At 41.7% G+C, this 16604-nt stretch overlaps 1 protein-coding gene across 2 annotated transcripts in view; it reads right to left on the bottom strand.

Moving 5' to 3' along the window:
* LOC124776884 overlaps positions 1-16604 on the bottom strand; it is a 238875-nt gene that overhangs the window by 183471 nt on the left and 38800 nt on the right. For both annotated transcript variants that reach the window (XM_047252070.1, XM_047252071.1), the window contains exons 3-4: positions 7114-7199; positions 6750-6970 (exon numbers count right to left, since the gene is read on the bottom strand). In XM_047252070.1, coding sequence (XP_047108026.1) covers positions 6750-6970; positions 7114-7199 — 307 coding nt within the window. The remainder of the gene's footprint in view (positions 1-6749; positions 6971-7113; positions 7200-16604) is intronic.

The following is a 16604-nucleotide window of genomic DNA, read 5'->3' as shown; positions in this document are numbered from 1 at the left end:
GTCAACCGACCTGAGTAAAAACTCTAAGAGATTTTGGTCGTATGTAAAATCAGTAAATGGGTCAAAATCATCTATTCATCCTCTCAGCGACCACAATGGCACTGAAACGGAAGATAACAGAGAGAAGGCTGAAATACTGAATTCGGTCTTCTGAAGTTGTTTCACCGCAGAAGATCGTAACATTGTTCCTCCTTTCAATCGCCGAACGAACATCGAAATGGCAGAATTTGAGATAACCGATCGCGGAACTGGAAAGCAGCGACAATCGCTTAGTAGTGGAAAGGCTCCAGGACCAGATGAGATACCTATAAGATTCTATAAAGATTATGCGAACGAACTTGCTCCCCTTCTAGCAGTAATGTATCGTAGATCACTTGAGCATTGAAAGGTACCTAACGACTGGAAAAGAGCGCTCGTCATTCCCGTTCTTAAGAAAGGTCGTACGAAAGATCCACACAATTATAGATCAGTATCGTTAACGGCAATCTGTTGTAGAATTACGGAACACGTTTTACGCTCAAGAATTACGACGTTCCTGGAAAGTAAATATCTCCTCTATAAAAATCAGCATCGTTTCCGCAAACAGAGATCCTGCGAAACTCAGCTCGCTCTGTTCCTCCATGAGATCCACAAGACAGTGGAACAACGGTGCTCAGGCTGATGCCATGTTCCTTGATTTCAGTCAGGCATTTGTCATAGTCCCGTTTAATGAAAAAAATACGAGCTTACGGAGTAGCGGAGCAGATCTGCGATTGGATTCAAGTCTTTCCTGCAGATAGAACTCAACACGTCGCTCTTAACGGAACTAAATTGACAGATGTAAAGATAATATCCGGAGGACCACAGGGAAGTGTGATAGGACCGTTGATGTTTACAATATATATATATAAATGATCTAGTAGAAAGTGTCGGATGCCCTTTAAGGCTATTCGCAGGTCATGCAGTTGGCTATACCAAAGTAGCAATGTCAGAAGATAGTAAGAATTTGCAGAACGACCTGCAGAGAATTGATAAATGGTGCAGACTTTGGCAGTTGACACTGAGCGCAAATAAATATAACATATTGCGCATACATACAAAAAGAAGTCGACTACTGTACAGCTACACTATCGATGACAAGCAGCTGGAGATAGTGTCTGTCGTAAAATATCTAGGCGTAACTATCGAGAGCCACCTTAAGTGGAATGACCACATAAAACAGATAGTGGGAAAAGCAGATATCAGACTCAGATTCATCGGAAGAATCTTCAGGAAATGTAACTCATCCACGAAAGAAGTGGCCTATAAGGCGGTAGTTCTCCCGATTATTGACTATTGTTCATACCCGTATATCTGGGATCCCTATCACTTGGGACTGATAAAGGAGATAGAGAAGATCCGACGAACAGCGGCGCATTTCGTCACGGGATCGTTTAGCTGGCGAGAGAGCGTTACGGAGATGCTAAACAAACTCCACAGGTAGACGTTACAAGAGAGGCGTTGTGCATCACGGAGAGATCTGCTACTGAAATTTAGGGAACGCACTTTTCAGGAGGAGTAAGACAACATATTACTTCCCCCCCATATACAGCTCGCGTATTGACTACGAGTAGAAAACTCGAGAAATTAGAGCCAATACAGAGGCGAGTGGAACAGGGTTGGAGGGATCAGATAATGGTACCGAAAGTACCCTCCACCACACACCATTGCCGGCCGGAGTGGCCGTGCGGTTCTAGGCGCTACAGTCTGGAGCCGAGCGACCGCTACGGTCGCAGGTTCGAATCCTGCCTCGGGCATGGTTGTGTGTGATGTCTTTAGGTTAGTTAGGTTTAAGTAGTTCTAAGTTCTAGGCGACTGATGACCTCAGAAGTTAAGTCCCATAGCGCTCAGAGCCATTTGAAGCCACACACCATTAGTTGGCTTTGGTAGTGTGATGTAAATGTCGATACACCCATCGCTCGCATTATTGTACATCAGCGTGTCACAGCATTCATCGACTGCAGAACGGAATCTTTTTTTCTTTTTTTTTTTTGTCCTGAAATGAAAAACTGCAGTCTGGACGCAGTTTTCTCGCCTAATTTTTCTGTTTATCGTCAAACACAGCGGTTGCGGGGATAACAGCAAGCTCCGCTTTCACGACAGCTACAAACATCTATATAGCATTGCATATTTATGATTTCTCCTATACATGTTTACTTGAAGTAAATATCGTAATTTCGCGTCTTCCTATTCCATAATATTTCTTGAATTTGCTGAAACAGCTTGAAGGAGTCTGGAAATCAGTAATGTCAATCTCATTTCCGATCAGGAAGGCTCGGTTTCGTAGATATACCTCAGTAGATCTACTCTCACGAACAGTTCTAAATCTTTGGAATAGTTTTTCTTTCATACTTTTGCCAATTTCATTCCGGCACGTGTTTCTTACTTCGTGTGTTTCTTCCATTTACAGAATTTACGTTCAGATTTTGGAAAACAAAACCAGGTTTGCACATTAGTCAAGTGTTTTCTCCCTTCTTCGATCAACCAAAAATTCACAGCGTTTTATTTGTCACTTAAAAGCTATTACTGTACATATTTTCCTTGGGCTAGAGAGGTATTCTTGTTCTGGACTCTTATTGGTACAAAATCATCGTTTGAGTCACAGCTGACGAAACAGTCAGTATTATTTCCCATTTCTTCTACTGTTTCCACAGTGTCTAACGAAATTTTGACATATTTTGATTGAATGTCCAAGAAATTAATAGATAACACATACGTGAGTCTTCAGGAGAAGCCGGTGATTTCTTCTTTGTAAGATTGAGAACGTTACCTGGATTCCAAAATTACTGTGACACTATGGAACTTGCTCAATACGGGATGCTATTAACAGGTACATATGAAGGAATCACAATGGTTATTAATTAAGTTGTATCTCTATTGCTAAACATTTACAATACCGCAAAAGCAACTAGTAACTACAAAGGATATTAAATGAGCTACACATTCTAACGAATAGTAACTGCGAACAATTATTTCAGAGTATATAACACCGGAAACTGAAAATCGCTTTACAAACTACGATCGCGCCAATTCCTTGTTTACGGAGGCGCCGCGAACCAATGATATACGCCTACCATGTCACGCATGCGCCGTCCACTACGGTTCCAGTAGGGGGGACACATCTCCAACTGCCTGGGGGCTAAGAGTTTGGAAATGCTGAACATTTTGTAAAAAATTCTTGCAGTGCTTCTCAACAGCTAAAATTTTGACAGTGTATTTCTTTTGTTGTATTCTTCGTGTATAAAAAATTTCAAGGTGGTTTCGACAAGGAGATATTCAGAAAGCTAACTTGGCCCGTAGCTGCAGAGACGGCACCGCAGGAAAGGTTCAGCGGTAGTGGTGGTGGGGGGGAATCTCTATTGCGCACGGCAGTAGAGCGGTATGGAAGGTGCATTTCGACCAGGTAAGCCTGCGCACGACGCATATATCGCAGGATCTAGCCGGCTGCTGTGGCCGAGCGGTTCTAGGCGCTTCAGTCTGGAACCGCGCGACCGCTACGATCGCAGGTTCGAATTCTGCCTCGGGCATGGATATGTGTGATGTCCTTAGGTTAGTTAGGTTTAAGTAGTTCTAAGTTCTAGGGAACTGATGACCTCAGATTTTAAGTCCCATAGTGCTCATAGCTATTTGAACCAGTTTTGCAAAGGTTCTATCATCTGCTTCTGTCAATAAGGCCAATAATTCAGCAAATATCGACGTTCAAAGTCATTAGTTTCTCACTACAATATCGTAAAAGAAATAGTCGCATAAACAAAGGATTAATCAAAGTGAATCAATTTCTACTACACGTTAACAGGAGGAAACCACATAAAACTGGAAAGGTTTAAATGATGTGGCAAAGCTTACAACGTCAAAATGTAAAGAAAACAGCTTGTGTGAGTTGGAAATGCTGTGACAGCCCCATGAAAATGAGAAGTAGTTGTAGGTATGTTTTCCCTCTAGTCAACCACTCTATTGTGCGACTGGAATAGCTGGCGCTTCTTGCAGCTCTCTCATGCAAAGTTTTTAAGGAGCTTTTAGCTTCCTCGTTTGCCTCTTCCGACATAAATTTAGTGACATTACACAGAATCACACATACCTAAATTTATGGAACCACGGCACGTGGAGAACGCTGTGCCATGCTACGTGATAAAGAGTCGGCAATGGGAATGCTCGACGTGCGCAAGTCAGCAGGTCTTCAGAACGAAGGGGTCGACTCTCCCGGCGCGTAGGACGAGAATGCGTTTCTGCGCACGTGCCACGTAATTTTACACGAACCGTACTGTAAGAGCTATTTGAGTCGGCGTGTGACGACAATAGAACTTCTGGCGCGTTCCCTGGCGAGGCAGTTGTCAGCAGTAGAGTAGTTCATGGGATAAGAAGGAGGCTGCCATTACATGCAGATCACGTGCATGTCACAGTAGATAACACGAAATTGAAGTAGATGACACAAAACTGCTTTGCACAACGAAGAAGTTGGCTGATATGCGGTGTGTCGTTTGACAATTTACATTGCATGGTTAAGGTCTTACAGACGTGAAGATGGCCACAGCCGCCCGAAACTTGTATTTAAAACCGGAATGTTGTATTACGATCGTAGAATAATAATAACTTCTTTTATGAGATACGTTGTCATTTATCGCTTATTCTCCCCATTTCCACTAATAAATGTTTAACTGTCATAGGTGTATAATGGGATCTTTCTTGTGAACCGGTATATAAACTGTAGAACAGTAAGGTAAATACCTACAGCGTGTTTTTCAGCGAATTAGAGATCGCAACACAGCATGCCCAAGGGACGTGCAAATGCTACATGTCAACGTGATTTTTCGGATTTTATGAGAAAGGTCCAACCACAGGTGTGAGTGTGATGTGAGCGTCATATCAACAGATTTCACAAACAGGTGGCTGTAGAGCAATGATGCTCAACGAGTGGTGACGACATGGACTCAGGACAACGGAATGTCAGGATGGCTAGGCATGGGTCCGTAAAGGAGAACCGCGCCACAGTGAGTTCGTAGAAATATTCGACTGACTTTGACGAACAGACGGGCGGTGACAGATGGAATCCGGGCACAGGTTAAAGCCGTAGTTCCACCACGAACCGAAACGAACAGATTATTGGAAGCTGGTTTGAAACCCGGAGTTGGCATGCGTCATTTTCTGCTGACTTCCTACCACATGGAACACTGACTTGCATGCCTTTGAACTGCAGTCAACTGCGACAATGAGTGGCGTTCTATCGTGTTCAGCGATGGATCTTACTTCTGTTTGCCGAGGTCGGATCGACGCTTTTTTGTCGAGTGTAGTTATTTTTTTGAATGTGAATAAGCAGCTTTACTTATGGCTGGATATGTAAGCCGAAACCGACATGCTGTGTGAACTAATTAGAGTAAAATGTATACACACTGAAGCGGCAAAGAAACTGGTATATGTATTCAAATACATAGATATGTGAACAGGCAGACTACAGCGCTGCGATCGGCAACGCCTATGTAAGACATGCGTCTGACACAGTTGTTAGATCGGTTACTGCTGCCACAATGGCAGGGTATCAAGATTTAAGTGAGTTTGAACGTGGTGCTATAGTCGACTCACGAGCAATGGGACACAGCATTTCCGAGGTAGCGATGAAATGGGGATTTTCCCGTATGACCATTTCACGAGTGTACCGTGAATATCAGGAATCCGGTAAAACATCAAATCTCCGACATCACTGCGGCCGGAGAAGGATCCTGCAGGAACTGGACCAACGACGACTGAATAGAATCGTTCAACGTGACAGAAGTGCAAACCATCCACAAATTGCTGCAGATTTCAATGCTGGACGATCATCAAGTGTCAGCGTGCGAACCATTCAACGAAACATCATCGACATGTGATTTCGGAGCTGAAAACCCATGGCCGGCCGGAGTGGCCGAGTGGTTCTAGGCGCTTCAGTCTGGAACCGCGCGACCACTAAGATCGCAGGTTCGAATCCTGCGTGGGGCATGGATGTGTGTGATGTCCTTAGGTTAGTTAGGTTTAAGTAGTTCTAAGTTCTAGGGTACTGATGACCTCAGAAGTCGAGTCCCATAGTGCTCAGAGCCATTTTTGAACTTACAGCACACCGCCTCTCTTCTCGTAACTCACGTTACGGTTTGTTAAATGGCAATGTGGATGTCATACCATCATACAAACAGTGTAAAGCGTCACATTTGCACCTGATGGCCAAAACTGGAACTAATTTTTTTCCGGTATAAATCTGTTTCGGATTAAGGTATTAGCATGTCTACCAAATTCCGCTGCCCACAATGGAACTCTGTGAGTAGCTTCACTTTAATTACAAATACCCAGTGTTTGTGGAGAGACAGCGCTATAAATAATAGCATTAATACACTTGTTGAAACCAGATGACTTTATCATACACATCTATCTCAGTGCTTTGAGTAGGAAGGACATAACGTCTTGTCGATATTCCAGTCATTTGTGACAGGCCTCTTCTCGTTGGCTGAGGGTGGCGAGTAACTGTGATCTCAGCATTTGTTTGAAGCGCTGTAGCGAAATCACGTCAAGCTTAAGTATGGAGTGTCGGATGGGAATTTGAGCTCCACTAACCCCTGATCGAGTCAAATTTATTAATAACAGTTCAAGCTACCTCCATGCTTTGAGGACTCAAGGCTAACCACTGCTACTGTCAACTGTGGAAGGAACGTACGGACTTAGTCCATTCAATGGAAGATCAGTTTTTCAGGAAATGTTTTAATACTCACCCACAGCTGTCTTTGTAGATGAATCTTCTGTTTCTGTCTTGCAACCTCTGAACTCGTAAGGGTTTTCTTCGGCAAAATCAATCCACCGACGACAGCCTTCGCATGTAAACGTAAAGCTGTCCACGACTCTTAGTGTTGGGTACGGTTGACGACTATTTTCATTGCAAGACAAGTAGCGGAACAGCGTGGGGATTTCGTCATTGGCTATTACGTATGTGTAACTGCAATGACAAAAGGAAAAAGAATTAAGAATAATAAAAAATAAATATTTGAAAATTTGAAAATAAATATTTGGAAATTAAGTAAGATTTGCTAATAACTTTGTCGTTGAGCTACAGTCTTAATTTATAAAAAGAGTACTTACTTTTCTCCTAAGAAGTCTGACTCGGTGTGGCTGGTGAAGCTGCAGTGTCTACATTGATATGTGCGATTCTGCTTCAACGACATAGCCTGCACAGCAAGAAATGACAGAAATTCATTGGAGACAGTATTAGATAGTTTTTTCACGACGAGAATAGAGCCAGCGTGTTCGGAATTTTGTGTTCTGTGAACAATACAGGTACCACATATGTGTTTACGGTCAGATATCAAGTTTGTTAGGATCCAAGAACTTTGTGGTTGTTGTTGTTGTTGTGGTCTTCAGTCCTAAGACTGGTCTGATGCAGCTCTCCATCCTACTCTACCCTGTGCAAGCTTCTTTATCCCCCAGTACTTACTGCAGCCTACATCCTTCTGAATCTACTTGGTGTATTCATCTCTTGGTCTCCCTCTACGATTTTTACCCTCCACACTGCCCTCCAATGCTAAATTTGTGATCCCCTGATGCCTCAGAACATGTCCTACCAACCGGTCACTTCTTCTAGTCAAGTTGTGCCACAAACTCCTCTTCTCCCCAATTCTATTCAATACCACCTCATTAGTTACGTGATCTACCCATCTAATCTTCAGCATTCTTCTGTAGCACCACATTTCGAAAGCTTCTATTCTCTTCTTGTCCAAACTATTTATTGTCCATGTTTCGCTTCCATACATGGCTACACTCCATACAAATACTTTCAGAAACGACTTCCTGACACTTAAATCTATACTCGATGTTAAGAAATTTCTCTTCTTCAGAAAGGCTTTCCTTGCCATTGCCAGTCTACATTTTATATCTTCTCTACTTCGACCGTCATCAGTTATTTTGCTCCCCAAATAGCAAAACTCCTTTGCTACTTTAAGTGTCTCATTTCGTAATCTAATTCCCTCAGCATCACCCGACTACATTCCATTATCCTCGTTTTGCTTTTGTTGATGTTCATCTTATATCCTCCTTTCAAGACACTGTCCATTCCGCTCAACTGCTCTTCCAAGGCCTTTGCTGTCTCTGACAGAATTACAATGTCATCGGCGAACCTCAAAGTTTTTATTTCTTCTTCCTGGATTTTAATACCTAATCCAAATTTTTCTTTTGTTTCCTTTACTGCTTGCTCAATATACAGATTTGAATAACATCGGGGAGAGGCTACAACCCTGTCTCACTCCCTTCTCAATCACTGTTTCCGTTTCATACCCCTCGACTCTTATAACTGCCATCTGCTTTCTGTACAAATTGTAAATAGCCTTTCGCTCCCTGTATTTTACCCCTGCCACCTTTACAATTTGAAAGACGGTATTCCAGTCAACATTGTCAAAAGCTTTCTCTAAGTCTACAAATGCTAGATACGTAGATTTGCCTTTCCTTAATCTTCCTTCTAAGATAAGTCGTAAGGTCAGTATTGCCTCACGTGTTCCAACATTTCTACGGAATCCAATCTGATCCTCCCCAAGGTCGGCTTCTACCAGTTTTTCCATTCGTCTGTAAAGAATTCGCGTTAGTATTTTGCAACTGTGACCTATTAAACTGATAGTTCGATAATTTTCACATCTGTCAACACCTGCTTTCTTTGGGATTGGAATTATTATATTCTTCTTGAAGTCTGAGGATATTTCGCCTTTCTCATACATCTTGCTCACCAGATGGTAGAGTTTTGTCAGGACTGGCTCTCCCAAGGCCGTCAGTAGTTCTAATGGAATGTTGTCTACTCCAGGGGCCTTGTTTCGACTCAGGTCTTTCAGTGCTCTGTCAAACTCTTCACGCAGTATCGTATCGCCCATTTCATCTTCATCTATATCCTCTTCCATTTCCGTAATATTGTCCTCAAGTACATCGCCCTTGTATAGACCCTCAATATACTCCTTCCACCTTTCTGCTTTCCCCTCTTTGCTTAGAACTGGGTTTCCATCTGAGCTCTTGATATTCATACAAGTGGCTCTCTTTTCTCCAGAGGTCTCTTTAATTTTCCTGTAGGCTGTATCTATCTTACCCCTAGTGAGAAGCCTCTACATCCTTACATTTGTCCTCTAGCCATGCCTGCTTAGCGATTTTGCACTTCCTGTCGATCTCATTTTTGAGACGTTTGTATTCCTTTTTGCCTGCTTCATTTACTGCATTTTTATATTTTCTCCTTTCATCAATTAAATTCAATATTTCTTCTGTTACCCAAGGATTTCTACTAGCCCTCGTCTTTTTACCTACTTGATCCTCTGCTGCCTTCACTACTTTATCCCTCAGAGCTACCCATTCCTCTTCTACTGTATTTCTTTCCCCGATTTCTGTCAATTGTTCCCTTATGATCTCCCTGAAACTCTGTACAACCTCTGGTATAGTCAGTTTATACAGGTTCCATCTCCTTAAATTCCCACCTTTTTGCAATTTCTTCAGTTTTAATCTACATTTCATAACCAATAGATTGTGGTCAGAGTCCACATCTTCCCCTGGAAATGTCCTACAATTTAAAACCTGATTCCTAAATCTCTGTCTTACCATTACATAATTTATCTGATACCTACTAGTATCTCCAGGATTCTTCCTTCTATACAACCTTCTTTCATGAAACTTGAACCAAGTGTTAGCTATGATTAAGTTATGCTCTGTGCAAAATTCTACCAGACGGCTTCCTCTTTCATTTCTTAACCCCAATCCATATTCACCTACTATGTTTCCTTCTCTCCCTTTTCCTACTGTCGAATTCCAGTCACCCATGACTATTAAATTTTTGTCTCCCTTGACCACCTGAATAATTTCTTTTATCTCATTATACATTACTTCAATTTCTTCGTCATCTGCAGAGCTAGTTGGCATATAAACTTGTACTACTGTAGTAGGCATGGGCTTCGTTTCTATATTGGCCACAATAATGCGTTCACTATGCTGTTTGTAGTAGTTTTCCCGCTCTCCTATTTTTTTATTCATTATTAAACCTACTCCAGCATTTCCTGTATTTGATTTTGTATTTATAACCCTGTATTCACCTGACCAGAAGTCTTGTTCCTCCTGCCACCGAACTTCACTAATTCCCACTATATCTAACTTTAACCTATCCATTTCCCTTTTTAAATTTTCTAACCTATCTGCCCAATTAAAGGATCTGACATTCCACGCTCCGATCCGTAGAATGCCAGTTTTCTTTCTCCTGATAACAACGTCCTCCTGAGTAGTCCCCGCCCGGAGATCCGAATGGGGGACTATTTTACCTCCGGAATATTTTACCCAAGAGGACGCCATCATCATTTAACCATACAGTAAAGCTGCATGCCGTCGGGAAAAATTACGGCTGTAGTTTCCCCTTGCTTTCAGCCGTTCACAGTAGCACAACAGCAAAGCCGTTTTGGTTAGTGTTACAAGGCCAGATCAGTCAATCATCCAGACTGTTGTCCCTGCAACTACTGAAAAGGCTGCTGCCCCTCTTCAGGAACCACACGTTTGTCTGGCCTCTCAACAGATACCCCTCCGTTGTGGTTGCACCTACGGTACGGCTATCTGTATCGTCGAGGCACGCAAGCCTCCCCACCAACGGCAAGGTCCATGGTTCATGGGGGGGGGGGGGGGGGGGGAGAATTTTGTCATCTCTATCAAATTATGAACACGAAGAATAACACAGTGGTTCCATTCTGAGGAAAGTAACTTCTGAGGATATTTTATGATCTGGTTTGGTCTGTAACTCTGTGTGACATACAACCTTCTAACGTGAGAACCATCAGGTGTACGGTACTACCAGTAACTCGTCTGATGTATTGTCATTTGGAATTACACAAACAGTCGGAACGGAGGGAGTGTTGAGTAGGTTTTCGGTTGGTTGGTTAGCTGGGGGACTAAACAGCGGGGTCATCAATCCCGTGTTCAAGAGATAGTACTTCTGCAGCTAATGACATCAGCCAAAAAATGGAAATATGATAGTATGTAGGAGTGGTAACATCGAGGCACTGAAAGCAATATAGTGCCAGAGAATAAAAATGATTTAGAGGTAAAAGTACGTAGATCGAGCTGGTATGCAGGTCAGAGAACAGACGAGAATTCCTCCAGGGCTCATCTGCGGAAGCGAGCCACCTCACTCACATCTCATCTCCATCCTGCCTCCTCCCCTGCCTAGACAAACCAATTCAAGACTAAGTAACGGCATAATACCGTCCGTCTGGGAGATTCGTAGTAGTAGAAGAGAGAAGGCTAATAACGTAATGTACATCGGTAGGACCGTCAACTGTAAAATAATGTCTGTTGTTCAATCATGGCCAGGAGACATCAGTTGGTTAAGTAATTGTCAATGTCAATAAAATTCACCAACAGCCGTGCACTTTAAGATATTATTTTATTTTATTATGAAGGCTACCAGATTCGGCATTTCATTATGCCATCTTCAGGCCCCACACGCATCTATCCAAATAAACGAACCTGCCGTATAGCATCGTAAATCTCTAGACATCGTGAATTATATCGTTACATTCGAAGACGTGATGCTATCATTGGACTGTCGGAGCGGATGGAGGGGCTCCCTGCCCATAACCATCTCACCCCCCCCCCCCCCCGATCCGTTATAATCAAAGTGCTAAAGGTAGTATGCACCAAAACCTACCCAACTGTTCTTATGTTATAAGCGTACGTCACTCTTAAGGAACCCTTAAAGTCTTGCCTTCATCAGAAGTAAAATAGGGTGCAGCACAAAAAACGGATAACCGCATCGAAAAGTAATATAACTGAAGAGAGAGGGAAGATGTGGGGGGGGGGGGGGGGGGAGGAGGAATCGCCAGGCCTAGCATGTGGCAGGAGACAAACTAACCCCAACCACCCTGTCCCTGCCCCAAAAGCAGTTTAAAACGACGTATGTCAGAGTACAGACCACTTTCTCAGACGGAATGAAGAACCATTTCAACTGTTCACATGTCGTCCACCAATATTAAAGACACAGTAACCGGAATACCATACCTGGCATTGTGAACAGAAAGAGGGAGCTTTCGACCAGACCGCGAGGTGCTGTGTGTAAGACGTGGCATCGTGGGTGACTCATTACATAAGGTGAAACTATGCCGTAATCTGGACTGATAGTTGTAAAAGTGACGTACGTATATTGGGGGATTCCTTCTGAGAGCAATGGTATGGGAAGAGCCATGCAGCCGTGGAGTTTATTAGAGGGAACGGTAGCTTACGAGATGTTGTTCCATTTCGAATGAGTGTAGGTCTTATTTTCAGCCACAAATCGGCGTGTGGGAAAGTCAAAGCTAGTGTTGGACGAGAAATGGCTTCTCTGACAAATGGCCAGTTGATTACCAGAGACATTTGTGGTAGTGAACAGTTGGCTTAAATACCGTGAGGACTACAAGTTTCTTCAAGAACTACAGTTTCCACTGCGTACATTGCAAACAGATATTGCGGGTAGACTATTATCGGAAGGGAATGAAAAATCAAAGCGAAGACACCCAAGTAAAGATGAGATGTCGAAAACGAAGAACAGGGCTGCCACAACAGTTCTGTCAGTTTTAGACTGCCCAGAGGATAAGTATGCCCATTGACTTATGTGGAAGGAAGCAAGAGGACGATGCAAGATCTGTGTCAAGATGGTACCGTATGAGGGTTTGAAAAATGTCATGTATTTTTGTGGTTCAATGAAGATATAAATTATTTCAGAAGATTTCACACATAAGAAGTGGCAAATTGAGTTGGCTAATAATTTCTGTTGTTTTTCTATTTTATTGTGAAAAGGAATTAACAATTTTGCATAATGTACTCTTTAACTAATTAGTTGCTGTTTTATAGCATATAACAACCTTACCGTGCAGAACTGAGGTATATAAGATCACTTGTAAATAAATGCATTTAAAAGTAAGCTGGTATTAATATATTCATTCTGCAAAAGGAGAATAAAAGAGATTTTGCAACTAGAACCTATAAATGAAATGAAATTCAAATTTTAACAACATGTGCTGCCATCCAGTATTTTGTACTGCCAGTTTCCCAGTATGATGAATATGTCACATTAAAATTTTGATTGGAAAATCTTTAAAGAGACTTGCACTTGAGATAATGAAAAGAGGTAATAATAAGAGGTTATGGTGAAATAATAGTTTTTGGTACTATGGAGAATGATGTTGGACATTAAAAGGTTAAAGGAGCTTCTGAAGGCTCCAGATCAAATAATGCAGAATGGATAGCTAACAGTTCATAGCCATTTCTAATATCACTGGGGGAAGTGGCAACAAAAAGACTATTCACATTGATGTGTAGAGTCTATAAGACTGGTGATGTACCATCAGACTTTCGGAAAAACAGCATCCACGCTCCACACAATTATGAAAACGGTAACAGTCGATAAGCGTGAGGACTATCGCAGAGTCAACTTAACAGCTTATGCATCTCAGTAGCTGACAAGAGTAATGTACAGAAGAATGGCAAAGAAAACTGAGGATGTCTTAGATAACGATCGATTTGGCTCTAAGAAAGGTAAGGGAGGGAGGCAGTTCTGACGGTGCAGTTAATAATGGAACCAAAACTGGAGAAACATTTATACACTTTCACAGGACCTGTCGATCAGGAAAAAGCGTTCGACAAAGTAAAATAGTGCAAAACGTTTGAAATTCTAAGAAAAATAGGGGTACGCTATAGGGAGAGACGGATAATATACAATATGTACATGAAACTAGACTGGAAGACCAAAAAAGAAGTGCTCGGGTTAAAAGGGATGTAAGAAAGTCATGCAGTCTTTCACCCTACTGTTCGAAGACGCAATGTCGGAAACAAAAGAAAGATCAAAGAGGTTGTAGAGTGGCGTTAAAATTCAAGGTGAAACGATATGAACGATAAGATTCGCTGACGACATTGCTATCCTCAGTGACGTGAAAGAAGAGCTACAGGATCCGTTGTATGGAATGAACGGTCATAGAGTACAGAATACGGACTGAGAGTAAATAGAAGAATGACGATAGTAATTAGAAGCAGAAGAAATGAGAATAGCGAGAAACTTAGTATCAGAATTTAGGATATCGAAGTAGGCGAAGTTGAGGAATTCTTCTACCCAGGAAACAAAATAGCATATGATGGATTTAGCAAGAAGTATATAAAAAGGAGACTAACGCTAGCAAAAAGGGCATTCCAGGCCAAGAGAATTCTACCCTGTATCAAATATAGGTGTTAATTTGAGGAAGAAATATCTGAGAAGGTACATTTTGAGCACATTATTGTATGGAAGAGATGCGAAACATTTGAGATGTTGTGCTACATAAGAATGTTGAAAATTAAGTGGACTGATAAGGTAAGTAATGAGGAGGTTCTCGACAGAACCGAAGAGGAAAAGTGTAGGTGGAAAACATTGACAAGAAGTGACAGGATGATACACAAGTGTTCAGACATCAGGGAATAACTTCCACGGTACTAGAGGGTGCTGTATAGGATGAAAACTGTAGAGGAAGGCAGAAAGTGGAGTAAATCCAGCAAATAATTGAAGACATAGGTTGCAAGTCCTACTCTTACATCAAAAGATTAGCACAGGAGAGAAGTTGGTGGTGACACTATCGAGAAAATTTAGAGAACCGGCATTTGAAGTTGACTACAGAACTATTCTGCTGCCACCAATATACATTTGGCGTAAATACCATAGATATAGGAAAAATTGGTGCATGTGTGGAAGCAAACACAGTCGATTTTTCCTCGGTCTATCTGTATGTAGAGCAGGGAAGGAAAAGACTAGTAGTGGTACAAGGTATCCCCCACCACGCACCACACTGTGGCTCGCGAAGTATATACGTAGATGTAGATGTTTTGGACACCCTGTGAAATGAGCCCCACTGTACCAACAATATCGATTTTCTTTATGTTTCAGGTGGGTGGAACATATTTAAGAGGGACAAAGTTAAATAGACTGCAGCAGATTTGAAAATGGCGAAACGATCTTGTTGAATGTTTATCGAGCAGAAAGGCTGCTGAATATTTTCGAGACGTCGACTCTGCAACCATCTTTGGACATGATATTTTTCTGTTGTTTAGTGCTACTAGTTTTTCTGCAGCTCGTAATAAAATAACTTTTTCATCCCTAAAATCAGACTGTAACCAACAACAAAACATTTTTCTGGTAATACAATTTCTTCTGTCTCCCTCTCTTGACACATACACGAGAATTCGTTATCATTTTTATAGACATCAATTTCACGGATATTTGTTAAAATAACGTCGTGACACTTGATATAAATATTGTGGTACTAAATGTAAACATCATGATTTTTTTGCCTTGTTGACACATTTTGCAGATATTTTATACTATTGTGACGCGTGACAAGCATAATTAATTCTCATCTGTGTTGTGTCTTTTACCAAATGTGGTACAAAGACTGAATTTTTAACATTTTTACCAGTGCAAATATCTGTTGGGGACAGTAAGAAACTGGGGCATAAATAGACAGGATTTGCAAAATAGTATTTGAAGTAAAACTCATCTTGAGCAACTGTACATTACTAGTTCATTAATTAGAATTTATAGGCAAATGTTAAGTTTTAATTATTTGTAGAGAACATGTTCAACATTTTCATCATTTTACGCATTTCAGGTGCTTCTTAAATGTGTGTGACTTTTTTTTTTTGGGGGGGGGGGGAGGGAGTAATTCAGGTCTTCCGGATAGTTTCGAGTACGGCACACATGGGCTACGTTATAACTGGTTCTTTCATTTTAATGGCGGGTAAAATTGTAGACCATGGTTGTAAGAGTAGGTAGTGAGGTGGTCACCATGCGGCGCGTGTTTATGTAAGTACCATAGGAATAAGGTGACTTGGTATCATATTTATGCATCATATTAATACTACACTCTGTTTGGCTGGAGTGGAACCGAGCGAGGTGGCGCAGTGGTTGGCACAATGGGATTGCATTCGGGAGGACGGCGGTTCAAACCCGTCTCCGGCCATCCTGATTTAGGTTTCCCGTGATTCCCTAAATCGTTTCAGGCAAATGCCTGGATGGTTGCTTTGAAAGGGCGCGGCCGATTTCCTTCCCCATCCTTCCCTAATCCGAGCATGTGCTCCGTCTCTAATGAAGAGGTAGAAATAGATATTTTAAATTATATTGGTTGGAAAGAGGAGGAGATGGGTGGTGCATAAAGCACAATTGAACTAGTTCCCCATCTTGAACTTTTGATTGTCTCTTTTGTCTTTTAATACTACACTGTGTTTGACAGGAAAGGGAAAAAGAGGGCGATGGGGCATAAAGTACAATTGAGCTAATTCTCCCATCTTGGATTTTTATTTGGATACAGATACGGGAGGAGGAAAGTATTTAATTTCCCACTAATACATTTGGTTTCGTTCTGCCGTCTTGGATTTTTTTTGATTCGCTCTTTCATTTTTAATACTACACTATGATTGGTTAGATATAGGAGGAAACGAGGAGAGGTCGGAGAGAGTAGAGGGGGCGCGGCTACAAATCACAATTGAGATAGTTGGAATTTTAAAATTGTTAAATTTATTTTATTGATTGATTGCTTTTATTGATTATCGAGGCCAAACGTCCATAATCCCTGTCC

This window comes from Schistocerca piceifrons, chromosome 2 (genome assembly GCF_021461385.2).
Source record: "Schistocerca piceifrons isolate TAMUIC-IGC-003096 chromosome 2, iqSchPice1.1, whole genome shotgun sequence".
NCBI lineage: Eukaryota > Metazoa > Arthropoda > Insecta > Orthoptera > Acrididae > Schistocerca > Schistocerca piceifrons.
This window is presented reverse-complemented; position numbering and strand designations above follow the sequence as displayed.